The 23655-nt window shown below is 41.1% G+C and overlaps 1 protein-coding gene across 6 annotated transcripts; it reads right to left on the bottom strand.

Annotated features, from left to right (window-relative positions):
• Nucleotides 1-3926: 3926 nt before the first annotated feature.
• CARNMT1 (carnosine N-methyltransferase 1) lies at nucleotides 3927-23655 on the bottom strand. Of its 6 annotated transcripts, none has more exons than XM_084834278.1 (9): nucleotides 23208-23655; nucleotides 21016-21211; nucleotides 20755-20817; nucleotides 18967-19130; nucleotides 13340-13480; nucleotides 12210-12388; nucleotides 10041-10154; nucleotides 9493-9596; nucleotides 3927-6758 (listed from the first exon to the last, which is right to left on the bottom strand). In XM_084834278.1, the coding sequence occupies exons 1-9, from the start codon at nucleotides 23543-23545 to the stop codon at nucleotides 6648-6650; spliced, it is 1410 nt and encodes a 469-aa protein (XP_084690404.1). In that variant the 5' UTR covers nucleotides 23546-23655; the 3' UTR covers nucleotides 3927-6647. The 6 variants fall into 6 exon arrangements, with proteins under 6 accessions (XP_084690404.1, XP_084690398.1, XP_084690399.1 ...); XM_084834272.1 differs by having other exon boundaries at nucleotides 9493-9566; nucleotides 23208-23614; XM_084834273.1 differs by lacking the exon at nucleotides 20755-20817 and having other exon boundaries at nucleotides 23208-23627.

Here is a 23655-nt window from a genome sequence, read left to right as displayed (position 1 = left end):
AAGGAAGCATCCAGTGGGGCACTGCACCTCTGGCAATTCTGTTGTGCCTCCACCAGCTTGGTTCAAGCGGCCCCTCCCTCCACTTCCATTGTGCAAGGGGGACTCACAAGTGCCCCATTGGATACTGTCCAGGGTAATTACTTAAGTCATTGGATTCCTTCTCATATCTAAACATTTCTTCCATCAGTTGCATGCATTTTGACTTTAAAATTAAAGCGCCAACACTTAACATGTTTTCAAACATATAAATATTCTAACTTGTCTGGATACATTTCAGTGAGGGTTCAGGTCTGGTTTTGGCACCCTGTATGATGATCTATGATGGGAGAGAGACAATGGGAGTGTGACCTGTTGATACACATCTTTCGATACCATCAACCATGGTATCCCGGGGCAACTTTAGTTGGGAGTAGGGTGGGACAGTATTGCAGTGGTTCCGCTCCTACTTAGCTAGCTGGCTGCAGAAGGTGGTGCTTGGGGAATATTGCTAGGCCCCGTGGATTCTCCAACATGGGGGTTTCCCAGGGGTCTGTTTTGTCCCACATGCTATTCAATAGCTACATGAAACTGCTGAGTGGGGTCATCCAGTGTTTTGGAGTGTGTTGCCATCAGTATGCTGGTGACATACAGCTCTGCTTCTTTTCATCTTCAGGTGAGGCTGTGGACGTGCTAAATCAGTGCCTGGCTGCAACAATGGACTGGATGAGGGTTAATAAACTGAAGCTCAATCCAGACAAGACTTGAGATGCTAGTGAGTGGTTCTGCTGACAGGATGGAGGGTGCTCAACCCATTCTGGATGGGATTGCACTCCCCTTGAAAGAGCATGTTTGTAGCTTGGGGGTTCTCCTGGATCCATCTCTGTCACTTGAGGCTCAGGTGGCTTCAGTGGTACAGTGTCTTCTATCAGCTTCGGCTGGTAGCCCAGCTATGCCCCTATCTGGACAGGGATAACCTGGCTTCAAAAATCTGCTCTGGTAACCTCCAAAGTAATTACTGCAATGCACTCTATGTGGGGCTACCCCTGAAGGCTGTTCAGAAGCTGCAGCTTGTGCAAAATGCAGCAGCCAGATTAATAACTAGGACAAGAAGGTCTGAGCATATAACACCAATTCTGGCCCACTTGCGTTGGCTGCCTGTATGTTTCAGAGCCCAATTCAAGGTGTTGTTTTTAACCCATACATCTTTACGTGGCTCAGGACTGCAGTACCTGACAGAGCAGCTGTCTCGTCATACACCTACCCAGACACTATGATCAGCATGAGACCTTCCTCTGAGGGAGGCTTGGAAGGTGGCAACAAGGAAGGGTCTTCTCAGTGGTGGCCCCTATTATGAAACAATCTCCCCACTGAGGCCTGCCTAGTGCCAACACTGTCATCTTTTCCATGCCAAGTTAAGACTACTCCCAGACATTTAATGGCTTATGATGGGGCATTTATGTCAGCTGTCTTCAACAGGTCTAGTACTTAAATTGTTTATTGAAATTACTTTCAGCTGTTTAAATAGTTTTAAATTTTGTATGTTAAAAAAACTATACTGTTTTATCATGTATCTGGTTTGTAATTTTTGTGAATTATGAACCGCCTATTGGGGCGGTATAGGTCTATAGTGTTATTTTTTCACTGCTGCTTTATTATATTTTATATGTATTAGTTATGATGGAGGACATTTACCCTATTTATTTCAGATTAATTCAATCCATAGAAATGTAGATTCTAATCAGTAAAACTAATTAGAGTAACGATTTCACCGAAGTTACAATCTTGTTCAGAGTGAAAGATACAATTTTAGCACTCGTTTCAGTGAACCACAAATTAGATTTAAATTATGCATTATTATCTGTAACATTGTCTGAAATTGTCAAAGTGATGCTTGTGATTTAATATTAAATCATAACTATGACAATGTTGGTATTCTTTGTCTTCAAATTATTTACACAAGCAGAGCTTCCATCCTTCAAGTAAAGATTATGTATGTGACCTAAAACTCCCAGTGTACCTGCTAAACCAGGGTGGCGAATGTGTAGCCCTCCAGGTATTGTTGGACTGCAACACCCATATCCTTCATTAGCTATGCAGCTAGAGATGATGGGAGTTGCAGTCCAACAACATCTGGAGGTTTACATGTTCCCCACCGCTAGGCTAGATCAATGATATTATTGGCGTAGCTAAGGCCTAGGCCCTGTGCACTTATGGAAAAAGGAGAATAATGGATAACAGCCTGGCTTAAGGTCCCTTAATTTTCTAGGGAACAGCATGAGCAGTTTCATAGGAATATTCAGGCCCTATGATTAGAAGGGCAGATGGAAAGACAGTTCCAGGTAGGTCTAAAGCAATGGCTTGGATCCAAGGTTGTGCAAATGGAAGACTGCTCACACAACTGGACTTCCCCGTCCCTTCCTCCCCCATGCACCCCCCCCCCCCCGCAGTCTGCTCCAGAGGGTCCCTCAACCCTCTGGAGCAGATTTGGGGGGGAGAAAATCCATCCACCACTGGTTTACTTTCCACTGGTGGAATGGCATGATTGGATCACCCATGTAACTAAATGAGACAGGGTACACAAGGATACCCAGAAATAGAGAGGGGGGAACTAAAGCTGACTTGAACACACCATGTTACTGTTCACAATATGTAGCGATGGCCACCAATTTGGATGGCTTTAAAGGGGGATTAAACAAATTTATGGAGGTTAAGACTATCAATGGCTACTATCTCCTGAGGCTATATGCTACTTCCAGTATCAGAGGAAAGATGCCCAGGTACACCGGTTGCTGGGAAAAAGAACAGACAGGGTGCTATTACACTCATGTCCTACTTGTGGGTTTCCTACAGGGAGCTGGTTTGCCACTGTGTGAACAGTGTTCTGTGTGAACAGAATGGTGGACTAGATGGACCCTTAGTCTGATCCAGTATGGCTATTCTTCTGTTAGAGAAGTGAGATCTAGAATAGATGTTGGATCAAGTAAAAGCACACTTACTAAAGCCACCAATGGACTTTTGCTGACTTTAAGTGTTTCAACATATCTCTATTACTGGACACAATCCACTTGAGAACTCCAATTGCTCCCACTATCCTGTTGAGGTACCTGCATGTATGCCTATGTATGCATCTAGGTAAAGGATCCTCTACAGATGGAGCAACTGAAGCAGAGCCATGAAACTTTATTACATTTGTGATGTATTTAATTCACATTAATCATAACTATAGTGTTCTTTGTTTAAAGTCATTTAGGGCACAATCCTATGGCCACTAGACAATGTCTAGATGGCCATAGAATTTTTCATTTTCTGAGAACTGAGCTCGGAACCAGCACTTCCCAGAAACCTGACTCCCCTCCCCCACCGCCTTGTAGGCGGCATGGTTCAGCCCTTACTCCATGCTCATAAGAGCAGTGCGGAGTGGGTGAAAAGGGGGCATTCCTGGGCATGGTGCGGGAACAGCGGAAGCACTGTTACAATGCTTCCTATGCACCATCCGTCTCCCCCCGCCCCACGGCGCCCTGGCTAGACAGCCGAAATTGGCAGTCTAGCTGTAAATGCAGGGTGGCTGGAGCATGGAGGAGATCCCTTCCATGCGCCGCCCACCCTGCACTGGATAGTCGATCACGTCTGAGTTCAGAGGCGGCGGACTATCCTCATAGGATTGCGCCCTTAAATAAGCAAATGTTCAATCCTTGAACTATAGGCTCCCGGTCGGCTGTATCTGGCAGATAATAAAAGCTGAGGAAAAGGCATTAAAGATATTAATACTTTCCAAAGCATGGTATGTATTATAGAAAAGCAAACAGAATATTGGCCATGCGTACAACTAGTATTAGTAGAGGAAAAGGCAATTTTACTTGCTACTGATGAAATTGGAAGTCATGTTGCAACAAGGTTTCCAACTAACATGTTCATAGCTGACTGCAAACTTATTTTAAAATGAGATGTTTTACATTTTTTTTCTTTACTCAAATGTAATTGGTTGAGTATGCACCTTTAAATTTTACACTACATAGCATTTTATATTTAAAAGGTCAATACTGTCAGCCTCCTTTGGCCAGGTAATTTCCCCTTTGTATATAAACATCACGGAATAACAAAGACACAGATTAATCCATGATCAGTCCCATCATATACAGAACATGAATTACAGAGATCAACAGTGGAGAGACAATCTTCATTCCTAATATTCAACAATAATTTCCCTGCCTTTACTCTGAAATTCCTATACACACTGAAGGAAAAAAATCTTAATATTCTTCAAAAATTAGTTATTGCTGAATTTCAGAAAGTACTGAATTTCGGAAAGTAAATACAGACAAGTCCTCTGCATGAAAACGGGGGGGGGGGGGGGGGATGTTAAAGCAACCAGCAAGACAAAGGATCCTCTTTGGCTAAACTCCAAATATGCAGTCTAAAACCTTAACAAGTTTTTATGAATTTAAGAAACTTGATGTGCATAGTAAAATTACTTTAACTATTTATGCATAAATACTGATGAATACAAATGTATATTTAACTGTCAAGCACTATCTTGCTTCAATCTCAATCCACACGGTAATACTACTATCGGAAAGAACAAAGCACAAAACGTTGCTCCAATCCCAGCAGTGCTATAGAAATGGTAACAGAGATGAGGGAGTTCCAAGACCAAGAAGCAGCCAGAGCTGCTGCCTCCTAAGGTAGTGCTGCACTATGTTCACTGTGCTAGCGCACTGCCACCTAAATAGACAATTCTAAGCATAGGTTCCAGGAAAAGTCCCACTAAATTCAGTAAGAGTAACAGTGCAATCCTATAAATGTCTACTCAGAAGTAAAACCCACTAAGTTCAATGGAACGTACTCCCAGGTAGGTTTGTATAAGATTGCAGCATCACTTGAATTAACACCTGGGAGAACTGGGGCCTAACTGTATGAGTGCAGTTCAGATTGTTATTTAAAAAAAATTAATAGACAATTTCTGTGTCCCTTGGAATTTTATTTTGGTTAAACCCCTTTAACTTCCTTCTGTATAAAAAGGCTAAGAAGAGAAAGTTCAAAGCATTAATTTTCTGCAATTTATATTGGACCAAAGCAACCCCAAACAGGGAAATTTGAATTCTTGCATTCTGAACTAATCAGTTTTAAATTAGTAAAGCAGTTTTGCTCACTGAGCAATATGTTACATTTTAAATTAATATAAATTTAAAGCATAATTGCTTAACCAGACCTTGCTAGCACAGGAAGAACATCAAACCGGGCCCCGCTTGCATTATTTGGTGGCCTCAGCAAAAGCCACTCACATCCCCTGGAGTTCAATGATTCATTAGTATGACTTGAACAGTTTTAAGTCATGTAAACTCACTTAGCCCACCAGAAGCATTTTGGATTGTATCTGCCATACAAGTCAGCACACTGAGTAAGGACAAGAGCACCTAAACACATCTTCATGTCTTGGGAGATCTGAAAATGTGGATGTTTCAATAGTAAATTTGACTGTGGTTAATTTTTAAGAAATCTTGCACATACTTTGGGAACACAAAGAGTCATTAATGGTGCATAACTCCAAACATAATTAGAACGTTAAGGTATGCAGTAAAGAAGAGGACAAGTGGGTGATTAGCATGAAATCCAGATAAGAATCTTCAACAAGCAGGTCAAGCTAAATGGTAGTAGCTAGAATTGGCAGCACATAGAGATGACAACTGGCTTCATCAAAGCCGTATTCATCCAGTTTATTAACATATATACATCATGGGTGGGTGAGCTCGGTAGAATTGCCAATGCCACTGTCCCAAAGAACAGTAACTAGAGGTTGGTTTTAGTTTTTGTGCTTTTAATTCCATCAAAAAATACCACCTTAAAATCATAGGACAATCCCACACAGAATTAAGCATATTTAACAGCAGCCATTTCAGTGTTGGATTGTGGCAATAAAGTTCAAGTGATCAAAGTATTAATATACAAACATTACTGTTAACAGTCTAATTTTATCAGATACTAGTTTGAGTGATTGCTGCAACATATCAATATTTCAAATTACTTATCAAATGCTCGACATGGCATGACCAAAAGTGGCATCATTAAGAGTTTCAGCCCCAAATGTCGGTTTCATGTTAAGGGTTGTTATAATGGCATGTGCATGGTTTTACAAATTGTTTACCTTTTTGCAACTCTTTGTTAAGTGGATGGCCAAGTTCACATGACTCTGCTTGTGAAATATGCACCAAAAAAATGTCTATGTGGAACAAAGGTTAGCATGGGTGGGGGGGGGAGGGCTGGGGGGGTGTTTCAATTTGTTTTCTATACAATAGGGGACAAAGGACACCAACTGTGTATCCAATATAAGGCTAGGTATTCTTTCAGAGAAAGACAGAAATAGACAGTTTTGCATATTACAGAGAACTGTGAGTGTTAAAAGTATCAGACGTCTCAGGAAGGACTGAATAATCGAATTTAAAGGAAAACTGTAGGAATAGTTGCACTCCACGTTCATTACTGAAATACAAATATCCAGAAGTACATATCTGGAGATCATATGAGAGAATAAGAAAATAAACAGAGCTACATTCTATGAGGAAGAAGAAGGCACCGCTGATGTGAGGTTGTGTCCAGTCATCTCCTAGAGGCCATTTTGTGCTAACATTATTAACAAAAATGCCAGCATTTTCCTCCTTGGAAAATCCATTTCAGATACTGCTCTCTGGTTTCCTAACCACGAACATCACACATTCATAGTAGTATTTCATCATAGATAGCTCATTCACAGTATATGTTGTCAAAACAGATTCATTCTCCACCTGAAAATAAATATTTTCTTTAATATTCTTGTATGGATTTCATTCAAAATATTTATATTTATTATTATTACTATTATAGACATTTCTATATTGCCCTTCAATTGAAATACTCCAGGTACTTTACATAAACCATACAACCCTCACCCCCCAATTAAAGTACAGATAATACTTAAAACACAAGGACTAAATAGGCAGCAAGATCTTAACATCTAGATTTTTTAAAAGTCAGCAGGGCTAAATAAGTCTAGAGATGCTGGGAAAATTTTTAAAAAACCCACTCTCTATATTTGTTTGGTGTCATCATTACTCAGGATTAACATATTCTGTGCTAGCCGTTGATTAATAGCTCCAATACACCATTTAGTGAAATAAACTATCTTCAAGTTAACAGAGTGCCCTGCATAAGTATTCACACACAAGTCCTTTGACTTTTCCACATCTGGTTGTGTTACAACCTGGAATTAAAATGAATTTAATTGGCATTTTTACCATTTGATTTACACAACATTCTTAACACTTTGAAGGTGCAAAACATTTTACTGTGACACAAAAGTTAATTAAACAAAAACAAACTGGCATTTGTTGCTTGCATAAGTATGCCCTCCGCCCCCTGTCAATACTTGGTAGAAGCACCTTTGGCAGCAATTACAGCTGTGAGTCTTTTGGGGTAAGCCTCTACCAGCTTTGCACCTCTGGATCCTGCAATTTTTGCCCATTCTTCTTGGCAAATTTGCCCAGGCTGGGTAGGGACCATTGGTGAACAGCAATTTTCAAGTCTTGCCACAGATTCTCAATCGAATTGAGGTCTGGGCTTTGACTGGGCCATTCAAATACATTCAGGTTCTTGTTTTGGCTGTATGTTTAGGGTCATTGTCCTGCTAGAAGGTGAACCTCTACCCCAGTCCCAGGTCCCTTGCAGAATGGAACAGCTTTTCCTCTAGAATTGTTCAGTATTTGGCTCCATCCATCTTGCCCTCAATCCTGACCAGTTTCCCGGTCCCTGCCATCACCATACTTCACCGTGGGGATGGTGTTCTCAGGGTGATGAGCACTGTTGGCTTTGCACCACACACAGCATTTTGCATTAAGGCCAAGAAGTTCAATTTTAGTCTCATCAGACGAAAGAGCGTTTTTCCACATATTTGCTGTGTCTCCCAGATGCTTTTTGGCAAAATCCAAACGGAACCCGGTATGTTTTTTTTCTTTCAGCAATGGCTTTCTTCTCGCCACTCTTCCATAAAGACCAGCTTTGTGGAGCATCTGGGTGACAGCTGTCCCAGGGATGATTTCTCCCATCTCAGCTGTGGATCTCTCCAGCTCCTTCAGAATTACCACTGGCCTCTTGGTTGCTTCTCTGACTAATGGCCTCCTTACCTGGTCACTGAGTTTTGGTGGACGGTTTTCTCTAGACAAGTCGTGGTTGTGCCATATTCTTTCCATTTTGTAATAATGGATTTAATGGTGCTTCGGGGGATGTTCATAGTTTGGGGGGGGGGGGGAATTGTAAACCAACTCTGATTGGTGCTTCTCCAGAACTTTATCCCAGACTTGTTTTGATAGCTCCTTGGTCTTCATGATGCTGTTTGTTTAGATATGCTCGCCAACAAACTCTGGGGCCTTCCAAAAACAGGTGTATTTAATGAGATCATGTGACACTTGAATTGCACACAGGTGGACTCCATTCAACTAATTATGTGACTTCTGAAGACAGTTGGTTGCATAAGAGCTTCTTTAGGGGTTGAATACTTAGGCAAGCCAGACTTTTCAGTTTTTTATTTGTAAATCATTTTGTAAAATATGTAGATTTTTCCCCACTTCAACATTATGGACTATTTTGTGTAGAACAGTGACAAGAAATCCTAATTAAATCCATTTTAATTCCAGGCTGTAACACAACAAAATGTGGAAAAGGGGGGTGCATACTTATGCAAGGCACTGTAGGTATCAAATGCACCTTGATTTATCTGAATGGCCAGAAACATTGAAAATATTGAGCTAATCAAAAACAAATCTTACATGTGACATCTGCAACAAAATGTAGCACTGTATCTCCAGCCCTAATCAGGGCTCTTTTCAGGCTAGAACAGGAGCCTTGGACCTCATGGGGCTGGGGGAGGGGGAGATCTAAAGCAGGAAAACCCACTCCTGAACTCTCCCCTGCTCTGCTGTACAGTGCTCACTGCAATCTGGGCCCCTCTGTTGCTATATCAGCAGGGCAAGAAGGTTTCTGGAGAGTGGAAGGGGAAAGATGTCCCTTTTCTTTCTTTGGTCCTGAAACATTCTTGTGCAGGGAAAGTTTTTTTTAAAAAAATTCACTGCATGCTTCTTCCCCTCCAGGTTACTTACTATTAGCTGTTAGGGGCCTATAAGCCAATTCCCTCTTCTCCCAACTCCAATTCTCCCCTCAACTGACACCTCAATGTTCCATGTGTCCTGGAAGCTACAGGTCCTTGTCATGCCATTTCATTTTTATTTAAATTATGGATGTATATACTTCTGCATACCTAGGGAGTTCCCCAAATGTGCTGAAACTCAAACTTATTTTTTGGTGGCCTGTTTCACTGCCAAACTGAAAGGCACTCAACTATAAACTTTTATGATGACTGAAATGGCATCACAATGATAAAAGGTTACAAGATGTAGATGGACGATAAGGCTGGGTAGGGAAGTATCTGAATTCAAATAGCCAATGTTTTATATTGTTGTTGTGTTAGCATAATACCAAACTCCTTACCTCTATATGGAATCCATATTGCAATATAACGTTTTTTATATCTTCATAGCTCAGCTCAATAGATAATTCATTTGCTAAATTTTCAAAGTGGTAAAGAAGAGGACCTAAGATATATTAGAACAATCAGTACATTTAAATTATCAAACTTCTGACAATTGTGCTTATAAATTCTACATCCCCTACAAGTAATATAGTTCAAGAACTACAATTGTAAAGCCAGCTTTTAGTTTCTTGAGTTGGATTCAGTCATGCTTAGAGTAGAAATGTAAACTTAATGAATTTATTGAACGTAATGAATTTAGGTATGATTTAATTAAGTCTTAATGATTATTTCACAGGGCTCTAAGCATGACTAAGTCTGGAACCAATCCCTTATGCCAAATCTGCCTTAGTCCAATTTTGAAGGAAAGTTCTACAAAATGGGTTGGCATTAAAAGAACAATATCGACAAATGCTTAAAATTCACTCAGTTCAAACAGGTTAACATCAAGCAATATATCTGGATTTCCCCTCTTAATTCTAACAGCACAAACAATTGAGTAAATTACCTAAATTGATCCATATTCCTCCTGGTTTGAGTATTTTCCATATTGTATCAATGTAATCTATGACATTATGTGCTGTGTCTATGAAGAAACAGGTTGCTATGCAATCCCATATATCTGTATAAAGAAAGAAAAAAAAAAGTAAATCTAGCTGTAAATCTTTTATTGTGACTTACATTAGCCACACTTTAAAATTAAGATACCACAAGTAAAAGGGAGGGTCTGAAGCAGGAAAACCCCATTCTGCTCATGATTTGTAGGATCCAACCATTTCTCAAAACGAAACTGAAGCACATTATTACTCATAGGCTTGTTTAATTGCTTTTGGATCCCTTGGGCCTGAAAAGTAATCCTCTGTACACAATAAGACAGAAGTAAATTACATAAGAGTTATCTTGAAATAATGTCCCTTAACTAAACTCTTTGGCTCTTATGGCAGGCAAAGGCCTCGGTATTAGGTAAACTGTGGATTCAGATAAGAAAGCTAATCAAGCACATGGATAACCAGCACGACACTCCACAGGATCCCTGGGCAGGTCAATATACATCACAGATACAAACTTCCTAACATCAACAATAACCCTAGTTCGAGACCTTGCAATGTCTCAGGTACTGACACAGGTTATGTACAAATGCTAATTGCTTAATCCATTTGTCCTGTATTCTACCAATGGGGTAGATGCCTCTGATCTTCAATTATAATCTCACAATTTCCAAATGTGAACAGCCAGAGTAGGAATGGAAAACTAAATGTTAAAGATAGAAGTTTCTTCCTAAGATGATTGCAACCATTTCACTACTGAAAAGGCAACATTGTTACATGTCCTTTTTCCAACAGAGAAGGGCCAGTACAGGATCCTCTTGACATAGTGCCCATCACTATAGTTAATTGATTTGTCTAGTCACTTAATTGGGAAAAATAACCAGCTGACCTAGAAAGATCTGCGCATTCCTCTACTAACTGAATATTGGTCAGTAAATAAGTTCATCATCTTAGCTTTTCAATGAGAAAATAAACAGTTTAGCAGATCAATCCTAAAAAGGGTTGGCAGGGAGACGGGAGGAATGTTACTGCCTCATTCATAGCTCACACTAACCAGGGTGAAAGTTGGGTGGGCGGGGTCCATTTTTCCCTTCAATTTTTCACTGCTAGAGGAGGAGGGTAGTTTGGTTTTCCATGCCATTGGTCATAACAGGATGGAATTTCCCTATGCCTGCTCCAAGTAGCTTAGGTGAGGGGTCCAAGCTAGCATAGGCAAGCCCCTCCCTGCCTCAGGAGAGACAAAGCAACTTTGGATACAGTGGATCCAAAGTTGTCTCTGGCCTGTCCACAGACCACCACCTGAGTGCCCCATTTCAGGGCTTTCCACCCACTGCTACCAATTAATGGAAGTAGCTTTCCACCCACCCGTGTATTGCAGGGGCCTCCACCAACATGGAGCCCACCCACTGGGGTAGGGGCATCAACGCTACATCCTAACCCACTCCAGCCATCAATATTTGTTGGGGAGGGGTTCAGATTAGGATCTAGGCTATTTCCAGTAAAAGGATGTATATTGAAAAAGACAGAAAATTGAAAGACAACGAAGAAATTAAAACCTAAATTATCTACAAAAGAAATGTAAGAAATAGGAAACAACTACAAGGCACCTTTAAAAAATACCAGTTAGATCTTGTTTCAGTTTGAAAAGAATGTAGTATTAAAAACACCTAAATAATCAAAGTGTTGTTTTACAGTAGCCTTCCCCTACCTGATGCCTTCCCCATGGCACCAGGACTTCAACTTCTATCAGCCCCAGTTAGCATCACCAATGGTCAGGAATGCTGGGAGTTGTGGTCCAAAACATTTGGAGGGCAGCAAATTGGGGATGAGTGTTATATAACTTTGTTTTACATAGTTGGACAACTATTTGTAGTGGGCTCTCCCATACTGGAGGTATTCAAGATGAGGCTGGACAGCCATCTGTCAGGGATGCTCTGACTTGAATACCTGCATTGAGCAGGGGGCTGGACTCAATGGTCTTATAGGCCCCTTCCAGCCCTACTATTCTATGATTCTGTTTTGTGTGTTCATGAATGTTATCATCTGCATTTTTTTGTTATCATGTGTTCATGAATGTTATCATCTGCATGTTATCAATGTTATCTCTGCATTTTTTTTTTCTTACTTACTACATTCAGAGTAGATTTCTTGAAAATCGCCTGCTGTCATAGAAAAGTTTGCACCAGGAGGAAGACTGTGAGGGTCAACATCAGGAAAATAAACTGGCTGTATCTGATCAGCAGATCTCTTGTTATTGCTAAACTGATGAATCCAGGGATATAGTTTGTATGAATTGGTTTCACAGCATCTGTAATACATGATTATTAGAAACAGGTTTACCTTGTCACTTAGGAAACAGCCTTGCAAAAATTACCAGTTTTAATATTTTTAACTTTACTAACACAAGCTGATAGTTAATGTTTATATGTGTGTGTTTTTAATTGTTCCTGGAAGATCTCCCTTAAGCCTCTATTAATAACATACTACGCAGGGTTATAAAAGAAGCCATTAAAGAAACCATTGCCAGTTTAAAAGTTGGCTCTATTTAAGAAAGTATAGTAAATTCTAAGATTCTTAAAGCAATAAATGGAAGTCAAGTGTACATTTTGTTATTAACCTTATTAACCAGTTTTAAAATTTAAGAGTTTGGTGGCTTGCAGCCAGCACAGAGTTCCAACATACCGCTCACCAGCGTACTTCCAAATTGCCATCACCATTTTTATATTTGTGTAAACCAAACTGCTGGGATTTATATTTGAAGTTGCATGCCCTTTATAAGATTTGTATTGAGTATAAAGATAGCCTATGTCTATTCCATTTCATATTAACTGTTTTGACTATTGATCTATATACATGTACATGCACGCGCGCGCACACACACACAGGTCCAGTTGAAACGTAATGATCTCAGTCCGATAAACTATGATTTATTGGCCCAAGAATAAGCCATGCATTTGCACATTTCCTCCTTGCCCCACCCCAGCCCTCCTCCCCATGTGCACCCAGTGCTGGCACAGATTTTGTGGCTTGTTTACACCATAACAGCTTTCTGTTAGATTTGAACTGGAAAAATGTAGTTTAATACCTGTTTACTAATTAGCATATGAGGCCAGGATCAGATCCTGCTATATAAGCAAGGACTACGCCAGAATTTCCCTGTTTAAACAATTCACAATATCAGCACCAGCCGGGCCAGAGATACAAATACAGAACAAGATGTACAAGTAAGGAAACGAACAACTAAAATAAGTTTATGTACCTGTTGAGTACAAAATTAGAAGAAAAGAGCATAAAGAGGCTCCATTCATTTCCTTGACAAGTATAACCAAGCATAGCTATTTCCCAGGCCAATCTACCTAGCCCAGCACCAGGTACCAGGATATTAACTTTGGAGAGATCCCTGAAACACAACAAAAATAATTGTTAACCCTTTATTAAGTATCTTTGATAAGATAAACTTGGTCAATATTTTTATATACTCACACAGGTTCAATCCCATTTATTTGGTTTTGTGCTCTTTCTCAAACTTGGTTTATCAGGTGTTCTGACAAATGCGTAAATCCTATTTGGCTTCTATTGACTCTGTACATGGGGGGATGGGAGGGGAGAGACTGTGCCCCTCCAGATGTTCTGAAGTACAACCTCCATCATGCATTACCATTGGCCATGCTAACTGGGGCTGGTAGGAGTTGGAGTCCAACATCTGGAAGGCCTTATGTTCTCTACATCTACTATAGTGTATCATCGAAAATTAAACTCCAAAATCTGCTAATATAATTATCATGTTTTCTTCTGCTGTCTTCCAAGCCACCCATATGTTCTAATTAGTGCTGGAGACAGTTCTGAATAACTACTGGCTTTTATATTTTCAAAGGGGGAAACGGTTATTGTTTCTTTGATCTCAGATTGGACTTTGCACAAATACTTTATGTTACTCACAACTTATGTCCCACTTTTCTTCAGCGGGGCTTACTTCCAGGTAAGTGTGTATAGGATTACAACCTTAGATCGCAAGCCTATGCACACTTATGTAGAGGTGAAAATGATCTTACTTCCTAGTAAATATGCATAGTGTTATTTATGTTGCTAGTGAGTCTGCAGGGAGCTCCTTGAATCGTCACTTTAAAGGCGCAATCCTAAGCATATTTAGACAGAAAAAGTCCTACAACTCCCAGCATCTCCAGCCAGCCATGCTGCATTTTTCAAACACAGGATTGTGCCTGGAGGGAGCAATCCTATGGTCACTAGTCAGCGGCTAGAGGGCCATAGGATACCTGGTTTTCCGGGAACTGACCTCAGAGCCCATGCTCTGAGGTCAGTTCCTGGAGAACTGACCTTCCCCTCCTTCTGCACTGCCTCGTAGGCAATATGGAACAGCCCCGTGCTCCACAGGAGCGCGGAGCAGCCAAAATGGGGTGTTCCAGGGAGCGTTCCAGGGCAGGCAGAAATGCTGGTACGAAACATCCTATGTGTTGTCCGGCAGCCTCCTCCTCCGCTCCGCCCTCCCCCAGCTAGACAGCTGAAATCGGCTATCTAGCTGCACATGCAGGGCAGGAAAAGCACGGAGAGAATGATCCCCTCCATGCTTCTCCTGCCCTGCGTTGGATAGGCGGTCGCCTCCAAGTTCGGAGGCGGACACCTATCCCCATAGGATTGTGCCCTAAGACTCTCATGTTGCAGACAAACCTCACTATGCCCCTCACCACAAACATCTCTTCTATACACACACACACACACACACTTTTGTTTAATATTTAGCCTGTTTTGTGAAATTTGAAAGCTAGCTCATTGCTTTTGTTACTGCTGCTATTTGTATTTCACCGACACCTTTAGCTCCACCATTTTATTTTATATACAATCATAGTAAAACAAGCAAGTTTGTGGATGGCTTATTGTATCACCATTCTCATTCTTTAACAATGAATGCAGATCTTTTTTCAGTTGCACATCCTGCTGATACAAGATCATTGCTAGTCCACTGCAAGGAGTACTAGTTTACTTGCATCAAAAGCCCTGAAAGCAGCTTGAACATTTGGCTATGGTCTTTGGAGGCATGTTCTAAGTCAGTGGTGGTCAACAGTTTTGTGGTGGTGGGCTGGATGATATCAAGGGGCATGACCCTGCCCCCTGACATCAACCCCCTTTATCCTCCCTACTGTGCCTCCTCCCAGGATTGAATCCAGGCTATCTGCAGGGGGATGCCTCTAAACCTGCATGGGCTGGACTCGGGTGCCAGAGGTTTTGTACCCCTGTTCTAAGTCAACCATCTAAATTCCTGCATGATAGCCCCTTTCTTGGAACTTTTCACCAACTTCCTTGCAATGAAACTCTCTTGTTTCATTAAACAGGGAAAACAAGGCCTATCAGTTCTTACAGCTGAATAAACCTGTGGCTATATTGTAGGTCATAAAAACAGCCCTGGATTGGTCAAATGCAGGTGTTATTAGTTATGTTAACATGTAAAAAACCCATTAGAATAGAGGGTACTAGATTGTAGAAAGGTTGGAGGGAAAAAAATGAACTTGGACATGCACCCAAAGATTAACCTAATTCCACTTATGTCACTGAAAGGGGCAAATGAGATGTCTGGTTAGCTAATTTTTATAATATATTACAGTTTCTAGCACTTAAAGCAATCTGGTTCATGTGCATTCATTTCAACGCGTGAGGAGCTCTCCCATTCAGAAGAACTGCTCCATTTATTTTTGGTGAAGGAACTAATCTGAGTACACAACTCTTTGCATTCCCACATGCAAGTTCTGAGTGCGTATCTGAGCACCCAGAGCTCTGTGGCTAAGGAAAGTGTACTCTGAAACTAACCTAGTGAAATTCAGCAGTACCAAACTTAAGAACATAAGAAGAGCCATGCTGGATCAGACCAAGGGCCTATCTAGTTCAGCTTTCTGTTCACACAGTAGCCAACCATCTGCCTGTCAGAAACTCAGAACCACAAGGACATGAGTGCAATAGAACTCACCACCCCACCCCACCCCCCGGTCATGTTCCCCAGCAACAGGCATACAGAGCCTTAACCTCCATAAACTTGTGATGGATAATGAACCAGTCTTTAACCATCAATTAAAATATAATGACACAAGCATATTACAAAACAAACTTGAAATTCTGACATGTATTTTTTCAGACATACAGTGTTAAGACTTAAGCAGTGTATGTTTTTCAGTATCTCACAGGACTATTTGAACGTTAACACTAATGTTCAACTATAAGATTTCCCTTAGTCGAATAATGGACTTCTGCACCAACCCCAACCCATTATTTTTAATTCACTGAAAACTGCACACAATTAAACCAAATGTAGTAAGTCAATTAACTAAAACAAGGAAACCCAAAAGATACAGTAAACAGAAAAGCTTCTTATTTCAGTTTTGTGTGTGTAACTACAAATACTGTTCACAGTTCTCACAAACCCAACAAGTTGGGTTGCTCAGAGCCTACATTTTTTTCAAATCATAAAATGTTTGCAAAAAACCACAAAATTACCACCAAGAAATTGCTCAACCAACTGGCCTTTATGACACCAAAATGTTTCAAAACTATAAGTGAAATAACTTTTTAATTAGAACACCTTTCAATGATCTAATATTTATTTTTTTAAAAACCTGATTACACTTGTTTAGGCTGGTCAAATGCTTTAAGACACATATAAACCTGCATTGGAATGGTGAAATATGGCTTGTATCTAGTGGTGCCTTTGCACTAGTGGAAACAACTTATGTTCATGAATTGCAGAGCATCCATTTTTTGCCATTCCTCCCTATCTAACGCAGTCCTCTGTATCATATCCGGTACTGTTCTGGATGATCTCCCAACCTCTAGGAACATTTTATTATGCACAATTTATTTTCTTTTAGAAAACAAAAATGGCTTCCAATTTAAGCTGGAATGAAAGAGGTTTATGGAAATGAATGTTCTACCCATTCAAAAAGTATAGCAATTTCAATTAATAAAAACCATCCGAGCGCTTTTTATACAATTACTTTGCTTATTTATTAATTTTAGCAAGTACGCAACTAAACATTTCCACTTGCGAGTACAATTCAACATGTGCTTTAAGGCTGCAAGCCTAAACACGACTAGGGATTGAGGCCCACTGAAGACAGTGTGATTTACTTCTGAGTAGACATGCATTGGATTGCATTATAAAACTCCTACATCACTGTGTCTAATTTCAGCTTGCAACTTAGGAAGCAATCCTATGGCCACTAGACAGCAGCTACACGGCCATAGGATATCTGGTTTTCCGGGAACTGACCTCCCTGCACTTCTGTGCTGCCTTGGAGGCAGCGCGGAACAACTCCATGCTCGCACGAGGAGCACAGAGTAGCAGAAAAGGGGCGTTCCAGGGCACATGGAAATGCTTGTACGACACATCCAATGTGTCGTAGAGCAGCTTCCCCCTCTGCTCAGCCCTCCCACAGCTAGACAGCCACAATCAGCTGTCTAGCCAAAAATGCAGGGCAGGAGAAGCACAGAGGGAACAATTCCCTCTGTGCTTCTCCTGCCCTGCATTGGATAGACAGGTGGTTGCCTCTGAGTCGGAGGCGGCCACCTATCTGAATACGATTGCGCCCTTAAAGGGTTTTTTTTTTAAAGCATCAAACTTATTTCCAGTTTGCATCCAGCTTATTTACTACTACAATATAAATAACTACTTATCTACAAATAGTTTTAATGGTAGCACATTTGCATGGTCCAAAAAAGGAAAATTTCAGTGAACCCATAACAACAGTGGCACTAGCCTTCCAGATATATGCATACAGTACAGCTAGCTAGTAAAAAAAAGTTACATTGTAGAAAAACAGAAAACTTCCAGTGCTAATCCTCAACTGTAAGCATTCTTGTGCAACTTAAAACTACCAAATACATGGAAATATTGCCTTTTTCACTAAGCTGGGGGGCAGGGGAGAGATTATTTTTAAAACCCAAACCTCTTGATTTAAATGTATAAAAACTTACCGTAGGTTTTTCTATAATTGAAGACATTCTTGAATGCCTTGAATCTAACAAGGGAAGGGTATTCATGTTATATTTTGAATGAATGAGCTGTTGAGCCTTTATCTTCTTTAAAATTCTGTTGGCTAATAATGCGGTAGCACTGAGCACAAACTAAGTTAAAAGTGGGATTGAAGAAAACTGGTTATTTCAGACTAGCCCACCACAGTTACAGTTAGAAATTTATCAGCAGGGTCAAGTGACACATTAGAAGAGGCACACAATGGATCGAGACTGCCATGCATGCTCACATTTATGGATATAAAGAGCACAAACTAATAAGCACCATGTGAATTACAGCATCTCGTTCATTCTTTTCTGATTTTGCTTCAAGGATATATTTCTATCTCTCTTCCAATGTGTGGCTTGATCTCCTGCATGATTCTTTTGGAGACTGGCTGAATAAAGATCTTCCAACAGCTTATCTTCTCTCCGCTTGTGGTGCACTGTGGTTACTCTGCCTCACAACAGAAGGTTGGACTAGAGAGCCTTTTAGCCCCTTTCAACTCTGGTTCTCTGAGAACTCGAAGATATAGTCAAATCAGATGTTTACATCCCAACATAGTATTCTACATGATTAAATATAATTAGTATACATGAAGTTTATACTTGCTAATCCAAGGTGTTATCCTGTCAAACCTAAGTGAATTGTTGTCCCTGCAACATAAATTTGGACCCTTACTTTGAGCCACTGGACCAATAATCTTAACTATATTAAAAAGGTATACCAAAGTTTATGATAATTTCTCCTTATGCAATTAACAAGTGAGTTTCCAGATATTAATTCTAATGGTATTTTACTTTTTTCTGTCTAAAAATCCTTGCATTGTTGTGCATACCTTCTCTTCAAATAAATCTTAAAAGATTATTTACCATCTGTCTTTTGGAAAGTTCTTTACAATTTCATTAATGATTGGCTGATAGCAGGAATCTCTCTCAGGTTTCCCAGTTTCACTCCAATCTCTTACAAATTGTTTCAAAGTGGACTTTAACTTATCCATGTCAAAAGTTGAAGCTGGTGTAATCTTTCCATTTCCCTGATAAAAGTGTAAAAAAAAAGTTAGCCACAGTATCAATCCAGAAACTGAAAACAACAACAACCAAGTAACCATTGGCCATAATAAATAGCTATATCACTGAGTGGTTAGTTGACAAGTACTTTCACACGAGAGCTTAAGGTTAATAATTGTGTTCTAAATGAAGTAATAGGAAAACTAGAAATGTAAACATTCTGGACATTTGAAGCCATGGGGAGGAGGCGATTTTTAATCCTCTCTGTAAGAGTCCCAGCAGTTACTTCTTCCATTCCTTATTAAAATTATTGATCTAATTTATCTTTTACCAATTAAATGTCTAGGAGTGTTCCAAGTCATGCTCGGTTTCCCAACATGTGACTAGAGTAACTGTATCATAATACATGAAGAAAACATGCATTTTTGACAGTTTGGGTTTTGTTCTATGGAGTTCTCTGGTTGATCCTGTAGCAGTCAATGAATGTAGTTCTAAAATCCAAATGTGACAAACACTGTGCGTTATCCTGCCTCTACCACCACATGTGACAGAGCATATAGGTTATCCCACCTATGTTTCTTTAAAAACAAAACACACCTTTCAGGCTTGGGTCTGCCAGCCTTTAATAGAAGTTCCTAATTAGTTCTCACTGTTAGGGAATGCTGCCTTAGCGATGAATTTTGTATCCACTGTCACCAAAATAAATCACCTATATACCTAAAAGCAACTCAGCAGCCTGGTTCCTATACCACAGACATGGAACTGACACTACTTCTAGAGACTACCTTTCAAAATGAACAGAAATTAAGGTATTTATTAAGGGGATTTACAAAAGGGAATGAAATGTCACTCTACAAATAATAAGTTGAGAGTGCTTAAAGGTTCTTAAATTAAATGGCCAGTATCCAATAATGCGCTGTGCATCTCTGGTTCTGTTGTGATCTTGGAACCTACCACTTATGCAACAAGAACTAGCACTTCCAACAGTAATCCTGAAAACGAGCAGAAACGGAGATCAGTAAGCTCCCTTCTGCAAGTTCCACTGACCTGCGCCAATCTGGAAACAAATGTTTTGCTAGTTTCCGACTGCTGCAGGATCAGCTAGCTCCCCGTTGCACTAGTGGTGGGTCCTGTGGTCTTACCCAGCTAAACAAGCTCTCAACAGCTTTTCCTTTAGACCAGATTTCTCTAAACTTCATCCTAAAGAATTCTTCAGGCAGGAACAAATGCTGTACAGCAGTCTTCCTCTGCCTTCAGTTCTACCTGCTTACTCTGGCTTTAAGGATGATTCAAGTGTTTCAGGGACTACTTGCTGAAGTTCTGAAAATGTATTTGCTCATAAAATTAGCATATTTGGTACATTAAATTTAAAAGTATAGTTTATTCAGACAATAAAAAATGTACTGAGCTTGCTCTTAAATGTTTTTAATTTTAACAACAATTTAATGAGCAAACCAAGTTATACGCAATATATTTTATGTTCCTAAAGTAACAAAGTGACTTTAGATCCATAAAGAGTGCTAAAAAGCCACTGCGGTGTAGTGGTTAGAGTATTGGGCTGGGACTCAGGAAATCCAGGTTCTAGTCCCACTCAGCCATGAAGCTCATTGGGGGACTTTGAGCCAGTCACTGACTCTCAGCCTAACCTACCTTACAGGGTTGTTGTGAAGATAAAATGGAGAGGAGAAGGACCATGTAAGCTGCCTTGGGTTCCTTGCAAGAAGAAAAAAAAGGCAGGATAACAAATAAAATAAAAAGGTGAATACTGCATATTTCCCCCCAATCTTTCTTTTTTTCCCTACGGAAAAAAAACAGGGAAACTTTTTTCCCATGGCATCAAAATTCCTGGAAATTTTACATCTATAGAAGCAGCACATACATGGTGTCTTTCAAAATACAATTTAAACATACATCATCACCATATTCTTTATTTTCAAACATGTGTGTGCAGTCATTCACAATTGACTGCAAGATTCCTTGATTGTGGTCAATGCATTTCCGAATCTTGTCAAGATGAGGAAGGAACTGAGGAAGCAATTTCTGTTGACTGGCTGGAAGGGATCTGAACTGTCTTTCTGCACGATTCACTCTTTCATGCATATTAATTCTAGAAATGAAAAACGGTAACATGAATATCAGAAACTAACATAAACATAAAATAAAACTGATGTTCTCTGCTATCAGTCTTATACATCTACTGAGAATTCCCACATTGGGCCAGTTTCTAAATCATACATTTATAAGTTTATTAGCAGAAGATACAACATTACATCCCACTATGTAACCAAAACCAATACATGGCAATAACTTAAGACAAGAAAAGATATGGTTACAATCCAGCCAAAATTAGCCAGTGTAACATCCCACAGATTACAGTGGAAGAGTTAACAATAAGTTTAACATGGGACCAAATGTGCTTGATTTGACTGGATCATATTGTATTTCAGAAAAAGGTGGAGGGAGCAATCCTATGGCCACTAGACACGGTCTAGACTGCCATAGGATTTTTCAGTTTCTGGGAACCGAGGTCGGAGCATGTGCTCCCCGCCCCCTCCCCCTTGTAGCCAGCGTGGTTCTCTCTGTGCCAACTACGTCTCTGCGCTCAGGAACAGAGCATGGAGACAGAAAAAAGAGGGCAGTCCCAGGGGCTGGGGAGGAGACCATGGAAGCCGCTTTACGCAGCTTCCTATGCACCACATGGCCTCCTTCCCTCTCCATCCCCAAAGCTGCAGCTAGACAGCTGAAATCAGCCATCAAGCCAGAAATGCAGGGTGGCTGGAGCATGAGGCGAGGATCGCCTCCATGCTACAGCCACCCTGCATTGGATAGTTGGCAGCCTCCGAATTCGGAGCCTGCCGACTATCTCAATAAGACTGCGCCCTTAAGCAATTAGAATTATATATGGTCTAACTTTCACCTGTAGTCAATACAGCGTCTGGTCTACATATGCAGCATGAGTTATTTATAGTTTTGTTTATTCACTCTTATAACTATTAACTTGTTGTGCTAATTTTTAAACTGTAAGATAAAGAAAACAGCATTTGTATTCATTATGGGAGACATCCAATGTTACGTGAGCAAATACTGCTCATACAATGGGACTTCCTCCTCTCCTCTTCACGCCCCCAAATCTGCTCCTGTTGTTCCCACCAGAGCAGATCTGAGGTGTGCACAGGGGAAAGGGGAATCAGTTCCACTAGCGATGTCTGTTCTGCTGGCAGACAGACAGTTGGCTTCAAGCCTGTGTGTGTGTGTGGCAAGTACTTGGGACAACTGCACCAGCTCAATTTTTAACTGGGTGCGCCCCCCCCCCCAAGCTCAATGTTAAGCTGAAATACCAAGGCAAAGTGTGAGTGAACAGAACGTAATTTATAAGGAAGACTATACAAAGTCTTTACCATTAACGTGGTACAGGTGCCAACTTCAAGTTTCCATTCATTTTGGAGTACAAGTGAAGTAGTAAGTACCTGAGCTATGATGTTAAACTGAAGACTTTGATACTACTGTTAGGTAACTAGCTATGTTTATTTCTTTAACGTGCAAGAGAGGAGGAGGATCATATATATTCATTAGATTCAGAAGTGATTGCCAGCTTGCCTCTCTTCATCCATAGTGGACAGCTAAAATGATTACATTGTCTATCCTACAAACATGTAATCTGCTTTCTACCAGTTTAACTATCATGACTTGCCTAAAAGATTCCTGGAAACTGTTGTGTGGGGAAGTTGCTGAGAATCCTGTTAACAGATCTTTGATCCGAAACTACACTTCCCAGGGTTCCTTTGGAAGACCAATGCCGATTAAGCCCGTTTACCAGCACAATCCTATGCATGCCTGCCTACTCAGAGGTAAGTCGCACGGAGCTCTATGGGGCTTGTGCCCAGGGGTGTATGGGACGGCAGCCTTAGCTTGTGGTGCAGGTATGTCCTAAGGCTACAATCTAGTGCGTGCTTACTTGGGAGTAAATCCCATTGTGCTCAGTGGAAGTTACTTTTGAGGGGCATTCATGATAGGAACCAGGGCTGTGCTGGGGATTCCTGCACCCCTTCGCAGTTATGGGGTTGAGGGCTATCAACGTAACTTGGGAGGGGGGTGTCGGTTACCCATAGTAACGGAAGGCGTTGATGATTCTCCGGAAGTGCTCCCGCTCCAGCTTCTCCTCTTCCTCCTCCTCCTTTCCATCCACCGTCGACACGAGCTCTTGGAGCGGCTGCGGTTCTCGCCTGCACCGCTCGCTACCCAGCGTCACTTCCCCGTCCCACAGCGGCTCCTGCTCGCCGTCCCCGCCTTCCGCGCTCTGCCGGTTCCCCCGGCGTATCGCCTTCACCGGCGGCAAAGCGCACGCGGCGGCCACCGACATCCCGCTCCCCTCCCTCCAGTGCCCAACGGCCGTCGCCCCGCGCGCCCGCTTCCTGGCTCGCGGGCGCGCTTCCGGCTTCATAGGGAAGCGACCGCCCGACCAACCACCTTTCGCGAAACGCGACGATGCCGCCGCCGCGGCGCGCGCACTCCGTCGATTTTGCCGGCGCGCAAGCGCACTACGGGGGGGGG

Source organism: Heloderma suspectum, chromosome 2, assembly GCF_057233095.1.
Source record: "Heloderma suspectum isolate Gila_16-S chromosome 2, 16-S_ref, whole genome shotgun sequence".
Classification (NCBI taxonomy): domain Eukaryota; kingdom Metazoa; phylum Chordata; class Lepidosauria; order Squamata; family Helodermatidae; genus Heloderma; species Heloderma suspectum.
Note: the sequence above shows the minus strand (reverse complement) of the source record. Positions and strands in the feature narration are given on the sequence as shown.

Bases quoted from the DNA above. Each gene is read 5' to 3' on its own strand.
- CARNMT1 (XM_084834278.1), bottom strand. From the start codon at position 23,545: ATGAAGCCGGAAGCGCGCCCGCGAGCCAGGAAGCGGGCGCGCGGGGCG. The intron at 21,212-23,207 runs GTAACCGACACC...TTTCATTTCTAG, and splicing joins AACGCCTTCCGTTACTATGG to AATTAATATGCATGAAAGAG. The intron at 12,389-13,339 runs GTACATAAACTT...CATGTATTACAG, and splicing joins TCTAATTTTGTACTCAACAG to ATGCTGTGAAACCAATTCAT.